This window comes from Urtica dioica, chromosome 1 (genome assembly GCF_054948205.1).
Source record: "Urtica dioica subsp. dioica isolate 48M chromosome 1, U.dioica_male_clone48M_v1_H2, whole genome shotgun sequence".
Taxonomy (NCBI): domain Eukaryota; kingdom Viridiplantae; phylum Streptophyta; class Magnoliopsida; order Rosales; family Urticaceae; genus Urtica; species Urtica dioica.
This window is the reverse complement of record NC_142756.1, coordinates 11,132,414-11,157,565: the sequence shown is the minus strand read 5'-3', so window position 1 is coordinate 11,157,565 and position 25,152 is coordinate 11,132,414. Positions and strand designations below refer to the sequence as shown.

General features: G+C 40.6%; 3 protein-coding genes across 4 annotated transcripts; all 3 read left to right on the top strand.

The window, feature by feature from the left end:
- Positions 1 to 2,366, top strand: LOC149407193 (phytoene synthase 2, chloroplastic-like). The gene is made up of 4 exons (XM_089611961.1): positions 1 to 592; positions 829 to 879; positions 983 to 1,391; positions 1,822 to 2,366. Exons 1-4 carry the CDS (start codon positions 190 to 192, stop codon positions 2,177 to 2,179), a joined length of 1,221 nt encoding a protein of 406 aa, XP_089468087.1. The 5' UTR covers positions 1 to 189; the 3' UTR covers positions 2,180 to 2,366.
- A 2,216-nt stretch (positions 2,367 to 4,582) lies between these two features.
- Positions 4,583 to 7,365, top strand: LOC149407192 (phytoene synthase 2, chloroplastic-like). Its single transcript, XM_089611949.1, has 4 exons — positions 4,583 to 5,271; positions 5,368 to 5,418; positions 5,887 to 6,295; positions 6,859 to 7,365. The coding sequence occupies exons 1-4, from the start codon at positions 4,899 to 4,901 to the stop codon at positions 7,214 to 7,216; spliced, it is 1,191 nt and encodes a 396-aa protein (XP_089468075.1). The 5' UTR covers positions 4,583 to 4,898; the 3' UTR covers positions 7,217 to 7,365.
- Positions 7,366 to 22,154: 14,789 nt separating this feature from the next.
- Positions 22,155 to 25,152, top strand: LOC149407191 (endonuclease III homolog 1, chloroplastic-like). 2 transcript variants are annotated; one of them, XM_089611937.1, is made up of 11 exons: positions 22,155 to 22,342; positions 22,407 to 22,468; positions 22,788 to 22,848; positions 22,962 to 23,033; positions 23,139 to 23,257; positions 23,580 to 23,648; positions 23,768 to 23,857; positions 23,958 to 24,095; positions 24,168 to 24,272; positions 24,416 to 24,499; positions 24,629 to 25,152. In XM_089611937.1, exons 1-11 carry the CDS (start codon positions 22,216 to 22,218, stop codon positions 24,767 to 24,769), a joined length of 1,068 nt encoding a protein of 355 aa, XP_089468063.1. In that variant the 5' UTR covers positions 22,155 to 22,215; the 3' UTR covers positions 24,770 to 25,152. The 2 variants fall into 2 exon arrangements, with proteins under 2 accessions (XP_089468063.1, XP_089468056.1); XM_089611930.1 differs by having other exon boundaries at positions 22,401 to 22,468; positions 24,629 to 25,151.

Genomic DNA, 25,152 nt, shown 5'->3' with positions numbered 1-25,152 from the left:
AAACAAACTCGTGTCCACTCATCTCCCATGTGTCATCCCATTACAAGTGTGGATCACATTCGCTGCACTTGCCTCTCTCTCTATCTCAAACGTATATAGAAACAGAAAAATAAGAGCGACTCAAAAAGCGAGAGAAAGACCCAGAAACCACTGCAACAAAACCAGTGAAAACGAAGAAGAAGAAGAAAGATGTCTGGTGCGCTTGTTTGGGTGGTGTGTTGTCCCAAAGAGAGCGCCAACACCAGCGCTGCTCTGCTCAGTCTGGTCAACAAAAATGGCGGCTTCGGAGCCCAAACGAGGAGACCCAAAATGTGCTCTTTTCTCAGTTCCCACGACGACGAAAAAACCAGGAACACTCTGAGCTTCTCGGCTCGAGCCCTGGCTTACTCAGAGGCCTTGACCAGCCCAGCCAGATCTTCCGTCGACAAGGTCTACGAGGTAGTGCTCAAGCAAGCTGCGCTGGTCAACCGCCGCGGAGCCGATGTCGCAGCCGAGCGAGCCGACGTCGGAGCCGCCGATTGGGACTTGCTGAACGAGGCTTACGAGCGATGCGGTGAAGTTTGCGCCGAGTACGCCAAGACATTTTACCTCGGTACTGCCTCTTTTGTTTTTACTTTATTTATTAATCCATCGTCGACGTCATAACAATTCATTAATTCCAGTCCAAATTTGAGATTAAAACAAGTGGTCTGTCATCGTGTCGCCTTTCGTTGTTATTTGTTTATTGTCCATATCTGATTATGTTTAGAATCAATCAAGACCAGCTTTTTTTTTCATATATTTTTAGACTACTGATCTCTTCTTTCTGGTCCTATTTTTATTATTCAGGCACATTGCTTATGACACCTGAAAGGAGAAAAGCCGTTTGGGCAATCTATGGTAACTTTTTGGCCTTGACTCAAGTCTTTATACTCAGCCGAAGAGTATTACTAGTGACTCTTATGAAGCTAGCTAGTTAGTTGACATTGAGTAATTGTTGCAGTGTGGTGTCGGAGAACAGACGAGCTAGTGGACGGGCCAAACGCGTCCCACATAACGCCGAAGGCACTGGACCGGTGGGAGACGAGGCTCACCGATCTCTTCGAAGGCCGTCCCTTCGACATGTTCGACGCGGCTGTGTCTCACACGGTGTCCAATTTCCCGGTCGACATCCAGCCCTTCAAGGACATGATCGAAGGGATGAGGATGGACCTCAGAAAGTCGACCTACAAGAACTTCGACGAGCTCTACCTCTATTGCTACTACGTGGCCGGCACCGTGGGACTCATGAGCGTCCCCGTCATGGGCATCGCCCCCGAGTCCAAGGCCTCCACCGAGAGCGTCTACAACGCCGCTTTGGCCCTCGGGATCGCTAACCAGCTCACCAACATACTTCGTGACGTCGGAGAAGAGTAAGACACCTCGTCACTCGTTTTTGTATTTCGTCTTTTTTTTTTAGTAACCCATGACTTTTATAAACTCTTGTCAGTTCGTTCTATTTTCTTTTCTATATGAGATTCCTAACATTTTTAACGTAGACCCGAGGTATTTAATAGCGGAAATCGGTAGGATTAAGGATTAAGGTCCCGAGTTATTCATTTCATGTCCAACTGATTGAGATGAAACTCCGTGATACTTGACTAAAATAGTATTAAGATTCTTGATAATTTATTCATGGCCCTTTTTCATTTGCACACGGTTCTTTCACGTCTCTTTGACCGAGAGAATTTTCTAGAGCTCTCTACTTTCCCCCTTTTTTTAAAAATATATTTTATGGAGATTCTTCTAAAAAGTTACAAATAAGTAAAAGCACTAATTAGGTTTTGTGGTTGGTCGGCGCAGTGCGAGGAGGGGGAGAGTGTATCTCCCGCAGGACGAGCTGGCGCAGGCGGGGCTGTCGGATGAGGACATATTCAGAGGGAAAGTGACGGACAAGTGGCGGAGCTTCATGAAGGGGCAGATAAAGCGGGCCCGCACTTTCTTCGACCAGGCCGAGAAAGGCGTGGCCGAGCTCAGCGCCGCCAGCAGATGGCCCGTTTTCGCCTCCCTTTTGCTCTACAAGCAAATATTGGACTCCATCGAGGCCAACGATTACGACAACTTCACAAAACGGGCCTACGTCGGGAAGGCCAAGAAGTTTCTCTCTCTCCCCGTCGCCTACGCGAGGGCGCTCGTTCCGCCGTCGTCGCAAAATGATTGATTTAATTTGACGTCCCGATTCCATTAATTATTACAGAAAGAAAAATGTAAATCTCTCTGCTTACAAAATACTCCCGGAAGTTTATGTAAAAGTTCCTTAGGCTGTCTAAAATGTGGAATTGTGTAAATCTTAGGCCAATTTTTTTTTTTTTTATTAATGAATATGGAAATGGAATTCCACTTGAGCATCGTGAATTATTATTATTTTTTTTTAATCAGCAGGGAATGCCACTTACTTGTGTGATCATCACTAAAATAATTGGACGAATTCAAATTTTAATAATGGAAAAATTAGTGTGTGTTGTAATGTTGGGTTCAAGTGTTTGGCTACAAAGATCTATATTATTAAAGCAAACAGATATATGTCGCTAAAAAGCGAAGGAAATTAGCAAGAGTCAAGACCGCGTAATAAGTCGGGCACAAAACATAAAACGTGTCCTGCCACATCCACACATACCAATATAAAAAAATTTAAATAAAATGATGTAAGAGTTTGGAGGACTTGGCTTACGTTTGCATGCATATCAGGACTCTTTGAGTTCATTATTTTAATGTATAAACCAATTTTAGGCCCAATTGCATTTCGAAACGAATGGTAGTGGCTGTGTCCAACACACATATCATTAAGCCGAGTTGACTGGATTGTGGGACCCACTTCTCCACTTTTTCTATGTCCCACGGCATCACCTTTCTCACTAGCTTCGGTGGCCTTCCACATCGGAAATACAGTTTATTCAACGATTGACCATTATTTAAAATTTCTTAAATTTTTTTTTTTTTAGGATAAAATTTCATTGTTTATAATAAGTCCCACATGCAACAAGAAAGAGTGACCAAAATTTACCGAGTATTCTCATCTGCGCGTCTTTCATTTTTTTTTTTATTGAAAATGTCACTACTTACGGGAAATAATCCATTGGAACGGTAGTAGAATTTTCGTTAGGTTTAATGAAAATGTCATCACATTCCCGGTCTCCGAACCGCCCTTCAAAGATTCAGAATTGTAATTCGAACACAGAATGAAGTCATCTCTCGGAAGAATTAATATTATTATTTAATTTCAATTTAAGTCTATTTTTATTTAAAAATTGAGAATTTGAAAGTTAGAGTATTGGTATGGATTTGATTCGATTCGATTTTTCTTATATGCGAGTTAATATCAAAAAATTTATGACACGGTTATTTAGTTTAGAGTATAATTTCATCATTTTAATTAAACAGATAATATGAAATCGATGTTTTTAAAAACAAAAGTTAAACTCGACATTTCATTAAAACACAATATATATATATATATATATATATATATATATATGTTATTTTTCCTTACTTTAAAAACTAAAACTACGAAATCGAATGTATTTAGTTACCAACTTCAGTAATTATCCGTCCATTTATTTATCTATTTATTTTTATTATCGAAATCCATTTATTTATGGAAAAATGGTATGAACTAGCCAATCTCAAACTATTGTTTTTGCAAAATAGCCATAGTTTCATTTGTTTGGTAAAATAGCCATCTCTCAAATAGCCATCTTTCTGGACCACACTGCGTTGCTCGCCAGAGCCCCCACGCCACCACTCTCATCGGAAAGCGGACTCTCGCCGAGTTCCAGTCTCACCAGGCCTACGGCGGAGGACTCGGAATCCCTAACCAGGCGAACGACCTCCGCTCCGTGAAGCCCAGGCTGTACCAGCACTCCTCTCCGCGATCTCGCCGCCCTCGCCGTCTCCGTCATCGCCGCCTCCGGTGACGCCGTCTCCGTCGAGTCTTCTCCCGCAGCGATCCGGTTTCGCCGCCGCCGTCGGAGCGATCGGGAACATCGCGAGCGTCGAGGACGCAAGAATCACGTCGCCGAAGAAGGAGATGTTTCGGTTCTGCTTCAGATCTGTTGGATTTCCAGATTGTCATTAAATTTAATCCTGCATCGATTAATTTTAATCCAGCCATCATAAACCTTACCTTCTGTCTTTATAGTTCGTTGGGATTAAATTTAATCCAACCTAGATTAAGTTGGCTAGTTTGCTTATAGTTGACAAACTATGACTATTTTGCAAAAGCTTAAGTTCTATTTGGCTATATAGCCGCTTCACCCTTTATTTATTAGGTTTGTCTCACCATGCATATGGAATACTCCACGTGTCACAACCACAGCGAACGAACCTTGTTTTAATTTTATCTTTGGTGTAAATAAAAAATATATATATATTCAAATCCCGCAGTAAAATCAGTTGATTGGGGTATTGACTCAGCGGACTGGGCCCAAACAAGAAACAAATGAAGAAAAAGAAAGGGGCGGTAAAAGGTAAAGATTGAGCCCAAAGTGAACCATACACTGCAAAGCTATATCCTTCCACGTGTCACACCCACAGAAGCGGAGCATATTTCCAATAGGTTATCTTTTTATCTTTTTCCCCAGGCGCGAAATGCATATCCCGTAGTCTTTGGAAAAAGCTAAACATAACTAAGCACAGTAATTAATTAATAATTCAGACACACACACAAACACACGCGAACTAATCAGAAAACCCAAATAATTCATCCAAATAAAAGGAATTTTTTTTTTTTTAAAACAAATCACCATTGGCCATCCAATTACAGAGCCCCATTTCACGAAGCACAATCTCCTCGTCCTGTTGCTTTATATCGTCGCAAGCGACAACGGAGATTAGCATTGCCAATTAGTATTACACAGAGCTTGATTAGTTAATTAGCGATCATGAGCGGGGCTTTCGTTCACTGGGTGGTGTGTCCGAGCAAATTAGAGACGACAGCGAGCTCTCAGCCTCTGTTCCCCGGAGGAAATGGAAGGGCGGTTCGGAGGCCGGGAATGTGGTCGTGTTCGAGGTCGAAAGTGTGGGCTTTCTCGGCGGGGACGGTGGTGAGTCCGGCGAGGACGTCGGAGGAGAGAGTGTACGATGTGGTTCTGAAACAAGCTGCTCTGGCGAGGGAACAGAGGAGGCCCAGGGACATCGCTCTGGATGTGAATCGTCCGATTCAGAGCGGTGGTATGATCGATTGGGATTTGCTCAACGAGGCTTATGCTCGTTGCGGCGAGGTCTGCGCTGAGTACGCCAAGACCTTTTACCTCGGTACTCTTTCTCTCTCTCGCTCTGGAGAACTCTCTACTCATCTCTTTGGACCTGCTTTTGTTATATTGGAATTTTTAATTCCGATTGATTTTTCAGGTACAAATCTCATGACACCAGAACGGCGAAGAGCCATATGGGCCATCTATGGTTGGTTTATAATCTATCCTTTTTTTTTTTTGGGTTTTATATATTATTGGATCCTGGTTAGGTTTGGAACCCGAATTTTACTATAAAGAATGAACATAAACAAGAATTTTAATTTTGTAGGAAAATGTGATCTACATTTAATATTATGTTTGAAAGTCAAATTTTATTTATTTATTTATTTTTAGAAATAGAGTGAGCAATCTGCATTAAGAAAAATCAAAACCCCCCCAAAACCTGCTATTTTTTATTTTATTTTATTTCCCACACATTTTACTAAAAAAAAAAAAAATTCATGAATCTCTTGCCATCAGGCTTTTCTCTATTAAAAATTTACTATTTAAATCCGAAAATTCAAATCTTACTTTTTCCAATTCAAAGACCCAATTAAGCACATTCAAGTCAAACAACAACTCTACAAAAAACAATAATTGGCTAAGAAGTTGGATGGGATAATGTACGGGAATGCAGTGTGGTGTCGGCGCACGGACGAGCTAGTGGACGGGCCGAACGCGTCGCACATAACGCCGGAGGCGCTGGACCGGTGGGAGAATCGGCTCACCGATCTCTTCGAGGGCCGTCCCTTCGACATGTTCGACGCGGCCCTGTCTCACACGGTGTCCAAGTACCCCGTCGACATCCAGCCCTTCAGGGACATGATCGAAGGCATGAGGATGGACCTCAGGAAGTCGAGGTACAGGACCTTCGACGAGCTCTACCTCTATTGCTACTACGTGGCCGGCACCGTGGGGCTCATGAGCGTCCCCGTCATGGGGATCGCCCCCGAGTCCAAGGCCTCCACGGAGAGCGTCTACAATGCCGCTCTCGCTCTTGGGATTGGCAACCAGCTCACCAACATCCTCCGAGACGTTGGCGAAGAGTGAGAACATTTCTTATTAGCCTTTAGTTGAAATCCCACTTTTAGCTTAAAATATATAGAGATATTTATGTTTTTTTATTTTCCATTTAGTCAGGCTTTAGTAAGTTTTTGATAAATAGCCAAGATTAGTTATTTTTACATGTAAATTGACGGAAATGATATATCTATTTTACGGAAAACAGGACCAAAAATTTAACAAATTTTGGCTAATTAGCAAACGTTCAAAATTATGTTGGCTAATTAGCAAATTTTTTTTTGTTAAAATAATAATTATAAGTATTTTTGTTTTTTTTGGGTGTTTTTTTAGAAAAGAACAACAAAAGGTTTGTTTTTAAGACATGTTATTTAATTTTTACTAACCGACCCTTTTTATTCTATTTGTTTTATAATCATGTTCTTATTTATTTAAGAGTGCATTCCGTGTCATATAACATGAACCGACCCTCAAATTTTGTTCATTTAAAAAAATGAACCATGCTTGTGGCAGTGCGAAAATCATCAAGTTTTTAATTTTATTTTTTGATTTTATGTTTTTTTGTTCCTAATTGTAATGTTTGTGGCAGTGCGAGGAGAGGGAGAGTATATCTGCCGCAAGACGAGTTGGCAAAGGCGGGGCTGTCGGACGAGGACATATTCCGGGGCAAAGTGACTGACAAGTGGCGGGGTTTCATGAAGAGTCAGATAAAGCGAGCAAGGATGTTCTTCGACCAGGCCGAGAAGGGAATCACGGAGCTCAACTCTGAGAGCCGGTGGCCGGTTTTTGCTTCCTCGACGCTCTACAAGCAGATCTTGGATTCCATCGAGCACAACGACTATGATAACTTCACCAAGCGCGCCTACGTCGGAAGGACCCGCAAGTTTCTCTCTCTCCCTATCGCCTATGTCCGCGCCATGGCCGGCCCCAGCAAATCATTGCCCTAGTTGTTTCTTGAATTGCAAGTTTCTTGAGTTCCAAGTTATACAAAGAAGAAGTTTCAGTCAGTTCGCTGTTTCTGATATGACTTAAAAAAAAAAAAAAGAACATAATGATAATTTGATAAGCAATAACTCCCTAGCCAACATCTAACAAAGAATAGAAAGGAAAAAAAAAATTACAAAAACTGATTTCAGGTGCAGTTTATTGAAATCCTTTAATTAAGTAAAACAGACAAGTTTCCGTAGGCAGAGCTGTGGGAGATAGTAGACTTTTAGGGCTGATCATTTTAGGGAACTCAACTAGTTCAACCTACAATTTTGGGGATTTGAATTAGACGGAAAACCGAGCTCTACTGCTAGAAAAAAAACTCTGAAGCATTGTCTCATACATACATCATCATTAAACGGGCAACTAACCAGAAACAACAACAGAGGGGGAAAAAAAGAAAAAAAAAACAGCAAAAGACTTTCAACAGAAATAAAGAACAGGAAAAAAAATCTAGAACTGAAGAAGAAAAATCAGAGCAGCAAATTCTTCACTTTCCACCACAACATCCGAACAAGGATAGCGAAGAGCAAACCACCTAGACTCGGAAAGGATAGTGTCAAGGCTGGACGAGTAAGTGTACGTCATCTCTACTTTGTTAGCAATATTACAATTAGTATTGACGAGAAAAAGAAGACAGAAGCAAGGAAATAAAAAGATTTAACGAAGACCGGAAATAGTAACGCAAAGCAAGAAGACTGCAAGGAAAGAGTCGAGGTCCGTTGGACGGTTTCCTTGAAATTTCATTAATTGGGCTTAATAAGCCATTAAATATCAAAATTAGACCATAATGTTTAAAAATATCTGAATATGGACTTTTGGCCCAAAATCGGACAAAAATACCCCTGATTCAAAAAACCCATATTTTTCTCTCATTTTCAAATGATTTTCATCACAATTCTTTTTTATGTTCGAATTGGTTGCGCTAGGATTAGAATTTTCGGTGGTCGACATGAAAAAGAATTGTGATGAAAATCATTTGAAAATGAGAGAAAAATATGGGTTTTTTGAATCAAGGGTATTTTTGTCCGATTTTGGGTCAAAAGTCCATATTTAGATATTTTTAAACATTATGGTCTAATCTTGATATTTAATAGCTTATTAAGTCCAATAAATGAAATTTCTCAAGTTTTTTATCGCCCTCCTCAGGTGCAGGATTTCTTGGACGACAGCCTCCCAGGATACAACGACAACAGGACACACAAAGGCACCACTTAGTGTATCGACGACGAACTAGAACCTGTGTCACAAACTATCACCAAGACAAAAAGAAATTTTTTTTTTTTTTCTGGGGAAGAGGGAAGCTCGGGAACAGTGTGAGAGTATTGGATTCGGTGTGTTCGAAATGAGAGGAAGCTCAGCCTTTTATAGGCATACGCTATACCCTGAGCAACAGCTCTAAACGGGTACCATCAAGCTCACTAAAGCTCCATAACTCGTGATAATGGAGAGGTTACAAACCGTAAGCCTTCATGCACTCCAATGCAAAGATTCAAACAGTCCAGGTCTTAATGAACGGTTTCATGTTTAATTCCCAACCATAACGCAACATGAGGAAATAAAACATTCAAAAGTGAAATTTATAGTAAAAAGAAAGCCCGAGACATTCCCGAAACCCGAAACCGGCCCGGCTCGGCGGCGGCGCGCGTGTGTGTGTGTGCGCGTGTGAGGGGTTAAGGGTTAACCCACACACACTCTCCTCTCTTGCACTTGGATATCCACTAATTAAAGATGATAGTATTTAAACACTAAAACAACACACATCCTCAACCAACGTGGGATTCTTGGTATTCCACTTCCACACCACAAAATAAATGTGTTTCTTTAGCCTACTTTGAGCATCAATTTCTCATTCATCCTAGGTCCGATTTTGGAAAACAAATATTCAATTTTATAGCCCTCGTTACGAGGAATCCGTATCACTTGGAATTATTCAATTCCGATGAGTGGACCCCACTCAAATTGTTGCCACAAATCAGCCATACACATATAAATAAATACTCTTTATTTATTTAATTTCCAACATACTTTACGACAATGGAGGCTTCATGAAAAGAAGAAGTACACCAAATCTGTTAGACATATAATGCAAATAAACTTGAAAATCAATCCCGAGTAATAAAAACATAAATATTATGACAAAACCAGACATAAGTTAGAAGCAAGTAGGCGACATAAATGAAAGAATGCATACAAAACTTATCCTTGATTTGGATAAAGCGCTCCTACGTCCAACCTTAGGGTACACCCTCAGATCCGCTAAGTGTGATTTGTGTGTTGATCACTAAGTATCTTTGGGAGAATACAACAATCATGTGTATCAGTAAGTCTCGCATCGACTGTGAAAGTATCTTTTGTGCTCTCTATAAAGTTCATGAGTTATTCCTCCTATTGTCAATTGGTTTTAAGATTGAACATCGTGGTACTTTAAAATGGTATCAAAGCCAAACTCATTTTTCGATATTGAGCCACCCTTTTCTACAAATATCACGCATCAGTTGTTCAATCCTGAGCGTGAGTGGGGTGTATCAAGAAGTCTCACATCGACTGAGAATGTATCATTTGTGCTCTCATAAAAGTCATGGGTTACTCATCTTATTGCCAATTAGTTTTAAGATGGAACCCCATGACACTTTAACAATATGATGTGATGTTAGACCTAATAGGAGGTTAGGTTGAAGTTATTTGGAAGTCGAAAAAAATAAATACTCTAGTGGGAGTCTTAGAGTCAAAGTCCGTAATTTAGGGAAAATGGTGGTAAAAGTACTCAATGTTTAAACAACTACTTATATACATATTCTTTTTTTTCTTAGGCAAAAATACTCAAAGTTTCAAATTTAATTACACGTAAATACTTTTCCGTTAAAATTTATGTTTGAACTCAACGGTCCGAGTAGTAATGGACCAACTATAAGATAACATGTGGTATTTTTGCCAAAGAAAAAAAAAACTTTGAGTATTTAAGTAGTATTTTGACCAAGCATTAAGTATTATTACCACCATTTCTCCCTTGTTTTAATTCTCATCGATTAGTGAATTATTTTCTAGTCGATTTTATACTTCTATTGCGTTTGATTCGTATATTTATCTCGTGTCAAGATAAATTGTTCAGTTTTATTCTTTTTACTGCTCATTATATTATCTCTACACAGTTTTAGTTCTATCATGAACGATCAATCCTTGGAGATAGAAGCTCGATCAAACCTAACCCGAGTGTTTCTTGATTCTTATTCGTGTTACCCAACTAAGATACTTATTACTCGATATTTACATATAAGCTCATCACCAAAATTTTCTCTCAATGCCAACCTCAAAATTGTAAGCACTGAGTATCATAGCAACAATCTATATTTATACATGGATTTCCCAATGATATAGTTGTTAATATCATGTGGACAAGTTTGTTGATGTGTATTGTATTAGAATACACCTTACACACAATCATTCCAAAGAGTCTAATCTGATTTAATAACAAGCACATAGAAAAGAAAAAATGATGGAGATGGATTGAATGAGTTCAATTCAAAGTATATCCTAAGGCCCGATCGAAACAAGAGCTCAACACGAAATATGGAAATTTTAAAAATTGATGGATTATAGACTTCCCCGTTGGGGCCAAAAGAGGACATGGAAGAATAAATTACGCGTCATCCTCCTTTCAAGAGTCGTCGATTAACGGTTCCACACGTCTTGGGGAAATGATTCAACCAGTGACCTAGTAAATTAAAAACATTTCTTAACTAAGGGATCCGGTGAAATCACAAATAAGAACCCATAGATCTTTTCTTTTTTCTTTCAAAATTAATGCTTTGTCCATCTTTGCTAAAAATAATAGTCCACAACCAAATTTAGGGATGTGTAGAGCTTTTAAAAAAATGATACGAGTCTAAGATTCGCACCAAAGCTGACCAAAAAATCAAAATATCTGAAATATTTAGAGGCATAATCAGCACCCATGTATCAGAACAACCACTCATCTTGGCTAACTATCGGTGTCCCTGCATTTTTTGGAATCAGTATGAAGATGCAATTAGAAGTATGAGCCTAGCTCATACTAAAAAACTAGCTCAAGAATGGAAGGATGTCACACACTTATAACGAGCACATTACTCTAGTACCCAATCGATGTGGGACATTCTAATACACCCTCACTCCCAAGATAGACAACTAGAGTGTGAAGTTTGTGAGAATGAACATTCATGGGTAGTCCCACAATCGAAATTGGGCCCCTCTCTGATACCATATTAGAAGTGTGATGACCCACACTCAAAAGTTAGCTCTAAAGTGGAAGCATGTCACACACTTATAAGAAGCACATTGCTCAAGTACCCAATTGACGTGAAACTTTTTAATTCATACACTTTGGTGATACCAGATGCGGACTTAGCCAACCAAAACTTTGCAACTTATAATCAATAGAATCACATATATGTTGGGAAAGGTTGTTTGTGAGCATACGATATAAAGGCGCGACAGGTTCCACGTGTTGGATTAAGGTTCTCCTTGCAAAAAGAGTTTATCTTTCCATCTCACCACATGAGATGTGATTCTATCCATTAAAATGTGTCAATCACTATTAGACTTAGAGGAGTACGATGTAGTTAGTGAGTTGATTTCGATTGGTTAATTACCTTAGATTAGATTTGTGCCTTATGGTGGGTTAGATATGTAGTGGAATTTTATGGATTTAGGTTGTGTGTCATATCAAATTAGTCTAGCTACCTAATTAGTGAACCCATAAGCTAGTTTAAAAACTGAGACATGATAAACGAACGAGCTATACCCGTCCCATCATTCATATCCCAGAGCTATAAAAACACTGTGGGGTAACTGCAGTTGTTTGAAATCTCGGGCTAATAAATGATGTTGTTTGTTTTAATAGAACTCAAGCTGAGAGGTAAAAGTTCGCCAAGTAATAAGGTCCATATATACTCGAGACAGATTAGTTGATATTTTATGGGGATTTAGACTAATTTTTCACACTCCAGGCTGAGCTAGAATAATTGCCCTAGCCAATAAAGTCAATGAACTAACGAAGAAGTTGTTGGTTAATTTCTTTTCACTTAACAATTTTTTTTTAAAAAACTTTTGGTACGAGTTCATGAAGGTAGTAACGAAAAAATGACCAGAAAACCATTTTTTGTGTTTAATGCGAAAAGAGGAATTAAAAACACTTTTAGCTTTTATGTTTGTTTTAGGTCTCGAGAAAATATATTTAATCTAGATGAAGGTGCAGCTAACAAAACAACCAAAAGACTATAAATAAAGAACGAGATTAGTAAACTTTTATTAAATCCCGCTACTTGAATTTTCACGCCGGGGGATAGTCTTCGTGTTCTTCGGGTTGGATCAACATCAAGTCTTTCAAGTCGTTTCTCCGAATGAGATAGAACCAAGGCGTGGACCATCTCTTTACTACACTATTTATTCCAACGAGGTGCCCGAATAATTCTTTCTTTCTTTGAGAAGTGGTATGGACAAATTTCTCGACTCCAGGAGAGAGGAAAATTCGACCACACCGAGGAGGGGGAGGGGAGTGAATTCCAAGTGTGGAATGCACTATGTTGCGCGTGTTTCCCTCAAACCCTGGGCCCTATTTATAGCAGTTTATCCAAATAGATTATGCACTTTCTTGATTTAATTTGATCTTATTCTATTTAATATGAGATATTTATTCTATGAATATAATAAATAAAATATCTTCAAAATAGTTTAATAAATAAAATATTCATATCTTATATAATATTTATTTACTTCTCATATTAGAATATAATTCAGGTCAAGGAATCAAATGCCCAAGAATTTCCAGGAATTTCACCGGGAAATTCGTTTCCGGCGAGTCAGCGGCTGGCGACTAGCATTTGTGTCGTTTCGTCGTTTGTTGTCGTTGGAAATTCGGCGAAACGACATGCCGTTTCCATGACAAACGACCGATAGTTTTCGCTGAAAATTGAGTATAAAAGCTGCACTTAATCGTCGACTCTCAACGAATATCGGGAGAAAAGAAAAAAAAAACGACTTTTGGCCATAGCAGATTCAACGAAGAAGAAGAAGTAGTTGCCGGCGAATTCTCAGAATAATCGGCGACTTTCCACGTACTCGTCTCATCTCAGTTCAAATTAAGCAATTATTCGGCGAAATTCGTCAACAATCGACGATATCCGGCGACGGCGACGGCGACGTTCGTTTTTTATCTTAAAAATAAAATCTCAGATTTTTAAAATCTCAGATCTGAGAGAGTAAGAAAATGAGGGGATGAGAAGAGTGAGAGAGATTAATGGCTGATGTGCGTTCAAAATATTTGAGGCAGAGTTATTTGATTAGTTAGGGTTTTTGTTTTGATTATAATGGGCCATGTTTTGACATTGGGCCTTAGTCTTACTCATGTAATAGACCAGGAAATATTAAAGCGCTCCCGTTGTTGAAAGTTGGAACAACAATCCAAACAACTTGTTTCATTCAAAAAACAATTATTTAATTTTACTCAATATGGATATAATAGTTATATATATATTATAATTAATATAATGGATACGTATAGATGTAATTTATTAATATATATTATAATTAATATAATAGATACGTATAGATGTAATTTATTAAAATATCATATTTACGTATATTAATTGATACAATATTATACAGCACATTGATACAGTAATTATATACAATTTTCTATACAAAAAAATTGTATATAGTATATAATGTGAAATGTTGAAAATATAATATATTTGAAGAGAGAAAAAATCATCATAAACTTATGAAATAAATATATAAAAATTAATATATATATATATATATATATATATATATATATATATATATATATACACAACATATTTAAATATATCATAACTACCATATATTTTATAAGGTTAAAAATTGTACGGTATATATATATATATATAAATATATATATATATATATATATATGTATATATAACATATTCTGCAACATTATTTCCATTCGGTTTTCCGTCGGCACGTCGGTTTTCCATCGAAAACGGCATTTGAAAACGGCATTTCACTTGCCCTTTTCCAAAAAAATTTCCGTTCAGTTTTCCATCGGCACGACGATTTTCCGTAAATCAGGAGGCTCGAAACGGCAACGAAAACGACATTTTTTTCCTTGATTCATGTAACTGAATAATATAAAATATCTCCATGATATTATCAATAAATAACATATTATTTGTTTCTCATAATAAGATATACTATTCTATAAATAGAATAGTAGATAATATCTCCATGATATTCTCATAAATACTATATTAAATACCCACCAAATCGGATCTTATTTAATATACAATATTGATTTCCTATTTCAGAAAAGCCTCAATCCTATTGGAATTTGATCAATTAAATCCAATGCCCAAGTACCTCATTGTACACGCATGGAGAAGCCGTATTGGGTCTTGTAGGTTGATTTAAATTGCTCTTTTCATGCTCATTTAAAAAGTGATATGTAGAGGTTACTTAACACTGAATAAGTACTTTGTTACGAATGCGAAAGATATTACAAACAAGTTGCAGTAGTGAGTGTGTAGTCAAATTCACATATTTGCTACATGAGTATTCTAACTCATTTTATTAGAGTTGACTCGGAGACTATGGACCTATAAACTCAAAGCGAGATGAGCATGAGCTCAAGCTAGACATTGTTACATCTCGTCTTTCGCTTAATCAAATCTTGGTGATATTCCACTAAACTCCCAAGATTGAACTTCTCAAAGTTATCATAATTATATTTACATGATATTAAAGATAAGTGTTCATTGATATAGCCAGTACGTAACTATCTACCCTTCAAGTTCAACTAATGACACGAATGATCATATACCGTTATACCCTCAAGTCACTTATCAGCCTTGATAACTACTAATTCTCTAGCGAAAGATTCTTTTGCTTCTCATAGCACAAATGTGTCGACAATCGATCGATTCTGGATTCAGCTATCAAGTGCACGAGCATTGACTCTCTTTATCAAGAGTTGGATTCCACTTTTGATGTTCCATTTCCATCACTGATTACACCCCGGCTCCCAAAACATAATGATATAATCATCATTCTAGTTGTAAACGAATGAATAAAAAAGCCGAGTAAATAGCTCTGATGTCCAAGAGCTCATCAGGATTTAGGTTGATGCATACTGTAATCATCATTTATGATTGCGATACGTCACATCGTAACGGTCGCTTAAACAATGTACTTAACCGCAACCTGTCCACGACAAATATGGTACCCCATACAGAATGTTCCCACTTGTCACATCCAGTCTACATCGAGTTGTATACATGATTTTTTTTCTAGCTATCCAGATATAGACTAATCATTGACGAGTTTAAGCGCTCCACCCGAGATTTTATATCTTTCTCACATCAGATGTAGAGATATAATCTTAGTTAATGCAGAGAGCTATGGATAAGTTGAATCTTGTCGCTTATAAAGGTTCACAACTAATATTTTTTTATAATTGATTATATCTTTATATTTTCATTTTATAGTATTCTTTAAGTAGTTATAATAATACCCTTTAGGATAATTACTATAATACCCTTATGTGGGTAGCATTCCCAACATAAGTGCCATTTGTTTTATTTATAGTTTTCAAATCATTATTAATCGCCCTTACTTATTCTTGCTTTCAAAATAGTTCAACTTTCAAAACCATCAATAACCCCCACTTTTACATTTTTTATAACATAAAAAAAGCTAGTTAGTTTACAACGATAATTTTTCAAGTTCCTCGTGGGATCGATATTCGTGCCTTGTGCACTTCTAATACGTGATTTCACGTGCGCTTGCGTCGTGAGAGTTTTTCGTGAAACAAAAACTCGCCATCACGCATATATTATCGTATTGCACCATTCATAGTGCAAAAGTGTCGATGAACGATCGATTCTGGATATAACTATGAGGTGAGCGAACATTAATTCTTTTTCACGAGATATAGATTTCACTTTTGGTGTTTCCTTTCCTTCAACGATGATACTCCAGTTTCCCAAAACATAAATATTCATGCATATTTGTAGTTGTGTACGAATGGTTCTAAGAGTCGAGTATATAATCTTGAATTTCACGAGCAACTAAAGATTTTGGTTGATCTTTATTGAGACCATTATTTGTGACCTCGATTTGTGAGTCATATAATGGTTCTTTAAATGACTTATCTTCATGTCCGAGTCACGTATGGCATCCCATATATACTACTCTCATTGTTTGAATTATTCATCACCGAGACACATGTTTGTCCATACGACGGTGAGAGAATATGTTTGCCCGTACGGAGGTTGTGCTCAAGGCATATATTCTCCACTGACGGGACAAACATTGCAATATGACACTATGTCGACACATTTTTACTATCGACATGTGTCGCTATTTAATTGGACATGAGAATGAAGCGTTAAAGATTTTTCCTTTAAAAACATTGTGTTTCATCTTCCTCCTCTATCCGAGCTCCCTCCTTGTAGATTTTGATGCTTGCTCTGACTATGGAGAATGGAAGCGGCTTCAGATACGGTGAGGACATCTCGGATTCGGACGATATACCCACTCGGACTCGCCGTTGTTGGATACGTGGCTGATAAATGATTGATATTAAGCTATTTAGGCAAAAGAAAAAAGGATGCTTACTCAATTAAACTCATTTTTAATTTGTAACCTATGAATCTATCAAATTTTGCGCTCACTGTCCATATTGGATTTATTACAAGCCTTGTGTGATTTTATTGCCTTGTGAGATTTTTAAATATTCTGCTGAGAATCTTAAGCAAATTTAATGGACATATTGGGTGAGACGTGTAATTACACAACACATAACACAATTTTTTCGTTTTTGGTTTTTAATATAGAATTATTATACTAATTAACTAAGCTACTTGAAAATTTGTTACTGAAAATTAGTCAAAATTTCCAAAACTTGAGTAAAATAGCCAAATTTGTTACATGTAAGCATTTTGATATTTTAGAGTTATTGTCGCTTTTGGCTGGACCAAGTGGTTGCGCCCAAGCCGAGTTTGTAGAATCTCGAAAGTCATGAGTTCCCCCTAGTTCAAGAATGTTATTCGCGGAGACTTAAAAGTAAGAAGAAGAAGAAGAAGAAAATAAGCTAGAAGGGCGTAGAGGCGGTGCCTCTGGTGCGCGCTCCGACGCTCAACATTAGTCTCATTGCTATGAGTAAAGTGAAGGTGCTGTTATTCGTAAAGAATATTTGAGATAATCGAGCTTGATCAAAGAAAAAACATGTGCGGAGGGTCTTCGGCAACATTTCACGACTCTGGAATTGAGTGATTTTATTGAGCGAGAATAGTATCTTTTTTTTTCCTCTAAAAAAATGGTACTTATAGTGGTTGGAGAGTTAAAATAGCCTTAAAAGTAGGATTTGACAGAGGTAAGACGCACACGAAAGACCTTGCGCATGCACATGAAGATTATCTATTACTCTGTATGAAAATTAATTTTATCATTAATTTGTTGTTAATAGATAATTATCTATTAATTTGTTCTTTGAGATGTTGCCGTGGGGAGAGCAACAAAAAAACAAGGACAGGTTTGTTTTAAACTTTTGTTTTTATTTATTATTATCTATTAATTAAGGGTAAATTGGTAAAAATAAGTCTATTTTGGATAGAGATAAGCTATTGAGCCCGTTTATTATCACTCTTAGTTGTTCTAATATAACATTAACAATTACGCTCAACAAAGTTACTCAACTAAATACAAGTGGAATTTATTTTTTTGCTCTGCTGTGCTAGAGCTTTTCACCTCCTTCCTCACTCCTTGCCGGGAGATGGAAGATTTGTGTGATAGATGGTCCGAGTTGGACATTGAAGAGGACGATGCTGAGGAAATGTTGGTCCTCGAAGAAGACGAACTTGCTAGCACCGAGGTGGACCTCTCGAACTGCCTTCTCGGGAGGCTCCTGAGAGTTAGGCCCTTCAACCGAAATGCTCTGAAAACTGTTATGGCGAGGATTTGGAGACCGAAAGGCAAGCTGGAGATCAATGACTTTGATAAAGGCGGGTTTCGCTTCAAATTTGAGCTGGAATCCGATATGAGGAGAGTTTGGGAACAAGGACCATGGACCTTCGACAAATCGCTGCTGGTCCTTAGTGACCCGCAGCTGAAGGATGAAATGGATTTTCGGTCCATGGATTTCTGGGTCCAACTTCACGGAGTCCCCCCGAGGAATCGATCTGCAAAAATGGCGGAGTTAGTTGGGAGGAGAATCGGCCGCATTGCCAAGGTGGATAAGGACAGGGGTCTCACTGACGATTTCCTTCGCGTCCGTGTGGCTATCGACATCGGGAAACCTCTGCCGAGAGGGCTTCACGTTATGCTCGGGAAAGAGAAGTCCTGGGTCGCGTTTAAGTTTGAAAAGCTTGGCGACTTCTGCTACTCCTGTGGAAGCCTGGGGCATAGCTTATCTGATTGCCCAAGTATCGAGTCCCCGACGGCCGAGTCAGTCTCTCCAAGGTTCGGCGCGTGGCTTCGTGGGGACGCCCCGAACAACTCTGGTATTGGTACGAGGCGATTCAGCGGGCTCGGGTCGTCCCTGGTCATGGGCTGGGCGGGCCCGGGACCTCCGTCCCCGTCGGCTGAGTTGCCAAAAGAGCACAAAAACACCCCTGCGAATGAGCACAACGGGGAAGGGAAAGAGAGCGGTGGGACTAACCTTGCTGGAGACCAGGCTCACACGGGAGCGGCGGAGATGGAAGTGGAGGCCGAGACGTCGGAAAATGGTACCTCCTCCCACGGTACTGGCGTGGACCTTGGCGATAAGCCTTCTCCGGAGCTGGAGACGCCAAAAGCTGGGCCAACGAGTCGATATGAGCCTTCTCCGGAGCTGGCGACCCCAATAGCTAGGCCGACGAGACGAACCGAGCCTTCTCCGGAGCTGGCGACTCCAAAAACTGGGCCGACGAGACGAAAAGTGCCCGAGAAACCTCGCCGCCAGGAGAAGACGGCCGCGACGCCTAGGGTTAAAGGCAAGGCGGGGTCTCCTGGAGCTCCGGTGACTGGGTCCCTCCTCGCTGCCACTGAGCCGGCAGAGTCTCCCAGATCTGACGCGACTCGGGTGGAGGGACGTCATGGCCAGTCGAGGAACAGTGCGCCTCCGCCGGTCTCTGAGATTCTTAGCCAATTTGGGGTAGACAAGATAATACCTAACCCTAAGGTTGAAGGTTTTATGCCGATTTTGAGGGGAAAAGATAACAACGGCTCTTTTGCCCAGAGTACTTTCTCTGAAAAAGGAAAAGTTACTGAAGAAAAGCTGGTGGACGTGGGCGCTTTGGCCAATGCCGCTGGAATTGAGGTGGGAGAGATGGGCCTCATGGCCTCATGCCGCTGGAATTGAGGTGGGAGAGATGGGCCTCATGGCGAAGGCTTTCGACAGGGTTGAGTGGGCCTTTCTTGAGTCAATGATGTTGAGACTGGGATACAGCACGCAGTGGGTGCACCTTATCATGAGATGCGTTACCTCAGTCAGGTTTGCTTTCAACATCAACGGCTCCACCCGAGGCAGTGTGACTCCCTTCAGAGGCCTCCGCCAGGGTGACCCTCTCTCTCCTTTTTTATTTCTCTTTTGCTCTGAGGGTCTCTCGAGCCTCTTCCGTGCTAGCGAGGATGCTGGTGCGCTTTCGGGAGTCCGCTTCCGTGATCTTCACGTGTCACACCTTCTTTTCGCGGATGATAGCCTGGTTTTCTGTCGTGCGACTCCCGACGAGTGTGAGAGGGTTACAGACATTTTACGGACTTATTCTGAGGCCTCGGGCCAGATGGTGAACTTTCAAAAGTCCGATGTCTGTTTTGGTACGGAGGTCAGTGTGGAGGAGGGTGAGATTTTGGCCCAAATCTTAGGTGTTAGGAAGACGGAGTGCCATAAGCGATACCTGGGCCTTCCCGCGTTTACTGGTCGGAGGACGACGGAGCTCTTTGGGTTTGTGAGAAACCGCGTCTGGGATAGGATAAAGAGTTGGAACGGTCTCTCCCTTTCGCAGGCTGGCAGAGAGGTTCTCATTAAGTCCGTCCTTCAGTCTATTCCCAGCTACGTGGCCTCATGCCACAAGATCCCGCTGCGTTTAATTAAGGACATCCATTCGGCGATTGCTAGATTCTGGTGGGGGGGTGGTACGGCGACGAGGAAAATCCACTGGTGCAAGTGGGAGGACCTCACGCGTCACAAGTCAGTGGGAGGGATGGGATTTAGAGATCTGGAGAAGTCCAACCAGGCCCTTCTGGCCAAGAGTGTCTGGAGACTTCTCAGGAGACCGGATAGTCTGGTAGGCCGTGTTTATAGACTTAGCTACTTCCCCGATGGAGATATCATGACGGCTCTTCGAGGCTCGTGTAGCTCTTCCATGTGGCGCAGTCTCCTTTGGGGACGCGAGATCATTCTGTCCGGATCGAGATGGCGGATCGGGGACGGGGAGTCTGTGTTGGTCATGGGCGACAGTTGGGTTCCCAGGGACAGACCCGCTTCCTGGATTGACCCACCCTGGATTCCCCCCGATATGCGGGTGGCTGAGCTTATGAGACCCAACGGTAGTTGGGACGTTGATCTTATCACTGCGATGTTCGGGGCAGAAGACGCTGAGGCGATCTTGAGCATCCCGTGCGGTGGTGAGGGCATTCCTGACGTGCTTCGCTGGCATTTCACCGAGAACGGAGAGTACTCCGTCAAGAGCGGTTACCGTGTTGCGATGGAGAGAGCCAGTACTCCGGCCGCCAGCTCTTCAGATCCGACGGTGATGGAGAGGTGGTGGACGAAGTTCTGGCAGCTGAGAGCCCCTCCTAAGGTGAAACTCTTCTGTTGGCGAGTCTGTTTAGGCCAAATTCCGGCTAGAGCAGTCTTAGCCAAGAAGAGGATCACCTCTGACGACAGCTGCCCTGTTTGTCAGGAGGCGAGAGAGACTGTTTTCCACGCGTTTTGGGGTTGCAGGTGGAGCAGGAGAGTCTGGAAGGAGGTGGGCTTCGGTCACATTCTTCCGCCTTTCAGAGATGGCGACGTCTTCGACGTTATCCTCAGGGTGACGGAGGTTCTTGAGGTTCGTTTCCATGCGCTTTTCATTACTATTATCTGGGAACTTTGGAACCACAGGAACAACGTCTTAGCCGGGAGATCTGCTTGGAGCCAGCCTCAGCTAGTCCAGTGGACGGTGAGCTTCCTCGAGGAGTACAGAGCGGCTACGGTTGGGGAGACTCCGACGAGCTTGAGGGTGACTACGACCCCCAGATGGACCTCCCTTATGGACGGGACCCTCTCGATTAACGTCGACGCGGCTCTCGTTCGCGACCGTGGAGGCTTCGGTGTCGGTTGTATAGTTCGAGACCACACCGGAGAGGTGATCGCCTCGCAGACGCTTTTCCTGGCTAGGGGGTTCTCCCCCCAGCTCGCGGAAGCGTATGCTGTCCTCCATGGCATAGAGCTAGTTCGCAGCGTCGGTGGCAGGAGAGCGGAGATCCAGTCTGACTGCTTGGGGGTGATGAGGATGATCGATGACGGCGTGATGCCGGCAACAGAGCTTGGGACGATCTTGCACCGCATCTTCAGAAAGGTGAGGGAGCTTGAGGTTTTTCGCATTAGGCATATTTCTCGTCTTTGTAACGTTGCGGCTCATAACCTAGCGCGCTATGCGGTCAACCATCACTCGTCCTCGACATGACTGGGTTTAGTCCCGCCCTGTTCGGAAGAGGCTATTAGGGCCGATGATCGCGAGTTGAGGTCCCGTACGGCCTCCTAGGGCCTGGTTGTTTTGAATTTATTTGTTTTCTTTCCGTTGGTTCTGTTTCTTTCCTTTCCTTGTAACCACGGTTTTCCTCCGCCATACGTGAGGGTTTTTATGAAATTTCGTGGCACCGACCACGCTTCCTCAAAAAAAAAAAAAAAAAAGTTGTTCTAATATTTCTCTTCTGATTTCTGACCTTGCGATCAAAATCGAGCACCATAATAGAGAGAATGTCGATGAGACTCACACACGTACCGAGGTGTCGCTTAAGTCTCCCTTGTCATCTATTCGGCAGAGACGCGATCAAAATCACAAAAACGACAGCAATGGCGCCAAAGAAAGCAGAGCCGAACTCAGGTGAGCCACTGAGTCCATTTCTTTGGCCTCGAAAGTGCTCTTAACGTCGTCGTTTCAGGACCAGAACGAACCAGGAAGAGACCTCTAGAGACAGTCCAAGCGGCGAAGCCTTTTCATGACCAGAAGGTGAACCCCCCAAAGCCCTACTGTTCATCTATTTTCTCATTCCTTTTTTTTTTTTACGTTTTTTTTCTGACATTTATTTTACTTTCCATTCCCTGACCCATTATGTTTATGGAAAGCTTCAATCTTTAATAAATATTTGTTGTTCATGTAATGCAAAATAAATCCCCTGATATAGATATTGAAAGAAATGTGTTTCACGCCAAGGAATCAAGGCATTTGTTGATCACTGAGCTTTACCTTAAATGAATAACAGCCTTGCTTACTAATTTTTAGTATTTTCCTTTTTATTTTTTTTATTGGATTCTTGTTGTGTACACAGCGGCCGCCGTGTATCCTTCCCGACATTGAAGACTTTGCATTCAAGAAAGCCGTGTCTTCGAGTTAGTAATTTTGATTGTGTCTCTAAGTTTAGCGTTCTGTTTCATACATATATGTTGGCGCCTTGTACTTGTGTGTTACATTTTATTATACCAATTGGGCATATGTTGCGCAGAGAGATCACAGGCTGTATCAAAAGTGCTTGTTGTAGCCGAACCCGACGTCTCTTCTCTGGTCACGAAAAGAGGTGAATGTAGAATAGCTTAAAACGTATTACTTATAAAAAAAAAGTGTCACAAGCTTTTTTATTTATATCATGGGTGATCTTTAATCTATGGAACTTGTGATACAGATGAACCACCGGGTAACTGGGATAAAGTCCTCGAGGGAATTCGTATCATGCGGTCCTCTGAAGATGCACCGGTGGACACTATGGGATGTGAAAAAGCTGGAATTTCACTTCCTCCCAAGGTAAACTTTGTATCAAATAAATCCCTAGAGCCTAAGGGTATGTTTGGAACCTGCAATTGAGGGTATTTTCTTTGTGCTGTTTGGATCGAGGAAAAAAAAATGAGGGAGATAAAATTTGAGGATTAGAGGGAAAATGTTCCTGGGAAAAAAAAATTGGAAAATGAAAAATAAAAACACCTTCATCTTCTTACCCATGAATAATGGTAACTATCAGGAAAGAAGATATGTATGCTTATATTTATGTAATAGGCTTATATTTATGCTTCTCAAATAATGCCAACTACTGAATATTGCTCTGGTTCCTTGCATATAACTCTATCAGGAAAGAAGATTTGCTGTTTTGGTATCTTCTCTTCTATCGAGCCAAACCAAGGATCCTGTTACTCATGGAAAGTTTCTATTCTTCTGAACCAAGAGCTTCTACTTCGAAATTTTGTTGCTTTATAAATGCTTTAGTCTTGAAGTGCATTCATATGAAGATCAGTGTTGTTTTGTCCCTGGATTCCAGGAGCAATTCAGCGTCTCCTTGAAAACGGTCTCCTCTCTGCTGAAGCCATTGACAAAGCCGACGAAGAAACCTTAAAAAGCTTGATTTACCCAGTATGTTGTGTCAATTCTGCCGTCAAAATCCAGCTATTTACCTGGAGTAGCTGAAAAAAAATTAAAAAATAAAACACAGATTCTGATCTTATCTTTACAGGTAGGATTTTATTCAAGAAAAGCAAGTAACTTGAAGAAAATTGGAAGCATTTGTCTGACAAAGTATGATGGAGAAATTCCAAGCACATTGAAGGAGCTACTTTTGCTTCCCGGAATTGGTCCAAAGATGGCTCATTTGGTAAGAGACAAAATTAAGCAATTAAAAAACAAATGTAAGAGATCTCTGATGATTCGATGCTGTTTTTATTAGGTCATGAATGCCGGGTGGAACAACGTTCAAGGCATATGTGTGGACACTCACGTGCACCGCATTTCAAATCGACTCGGATGGGTGTATCGATCGGGCACAAATCAGGTATTTGTGGTTTTGATTTGTCATTCTTCTTTTAGTTGGAAAAACTTCCTGTGATGGACTTGAATTTCGTTAAGTAAAGCTCTGAAAGCTGGAGTGATTTGTTTCTTTTTTATTTGATGATCTGTTACTAATTTTATTTTTAGAAAACTTCAACTCCAGAGGAAACTAGAGTGGCATTACAGAAATGGCTACCAAAAGAAGAATGGGATCCCATAAACCCCCTTTTGGTTTGGCTTCTTCTCCCATTAACCGCCTTTTTCATTTATTTGAAAATGCTTACGTAAATATCTATTCTAGTTGGATGTACACACATACGTAAACACGCTTTCGATAACCATGACTTTATTTAAAAACAGGTTGGGTTTGGTCAGAAAATTTGTACTCCATTAAGACCGCGGTGCGAAGTGTGCCTTATAACTGAACTCTGTCCATCTGCATTCAAGGAATCGAGTCCGAATCCCAAGCCAAAAAAGAAGCTTTCACGAGTCCGAGTCTAGTTATTCTTCTTGTCTTGTACATGTTTGTTAAAAGAAAAACAGCTAATTAAGCTTTTCTGGCATAGGTTGCTAATTTATATGAGAAACCAAAGCTTGGGTTATTCTACTAGTAGAAAACAACAGAAATAGGGAAAGGAAACTTGGCTAACATGGACAAATTTGAGAATTGTGTCTTCCTCCATTGAAGTAGTTTGAGGTTATTTGACTAAATGGCGATAAACAGTGGGTGCTTAGATGCAAGTTCAATTCGTTGTGCTCCGGACTAGACTACGGTTCACGTAAGAATGACAAAGATGATGCTTAGAAACCGGAGAAGATGTGTAGTATGAGTCTTATATTGGTGCTCCATATTTAGCTTGATGATAAATAAAACAAAGAAACAC

Bases quoted from the DNA above. Each gene is read 5' to 3' on its own strand.
- LOC149407193 (XM_089611961.1), top strand. From the start codon at position 190: ATGTCTGGTGCGCTTGTTTGGGTGGTGTGTTGTCCCAAAGAGAGCGCC. The intron at 880-982 runs GTAACTTTTTGG...TAATTGTTGCAG, and splicing joins AGCCGTTTGGGCAATCTATG to TGTGGTGTCGGAGAACAGAC. The intron at 1,392-1,821 runs GTAAGACACCTC...TGGTCGGCGCAG, and splicing joins CTTCGTGACGTCGGAGAAGA to TGCGAGGAGGGGGAGAGTGT.
- LOC149407191 (XM_089611930.1), top strand. From the start codon at position 22,216: ATGTCGATGAGACTCACACACGTACCGAGGTGTCGCTTAAGTCTCCCT. The intron at 22,343-22,400 runs GTGAGCCACTGA...TCGTCGTTTCAG, and splicing joins GAAAGCAGAGCCGAACTCAG to GACCAGAACGAACCAGGAAG. The intron at 24,096-24,167 runs GTAAGAGACAAA...TGTTTTTATTAG, and splicing joins GTCCAAAGATGGCTCATTTG to GTCATGAATGCCGGGTGGAA.
- LOC149407192 (XM_089611949.1), top strand. From the start codon at position 4,899: ATGAGCGGGGCTTTCGTTCACTGGGTGGTGTGTCCGAGCAAATTAGAG. The intron at 5,272-5,367 runs GTACTCTTTCTC...TTGATTTTTCAG, and splicing joins CGCCAAGACCTTTTACCTCG to GTACAAATCTCATGACACCA. The intron at 6,296-6,858 runs GTGAGAACATTT...TGTTTGTGGCAG, and splicing joins CTCCGAGACGTTGGCGAAGA to TGCGAGGAGAGGGAGAGTAT.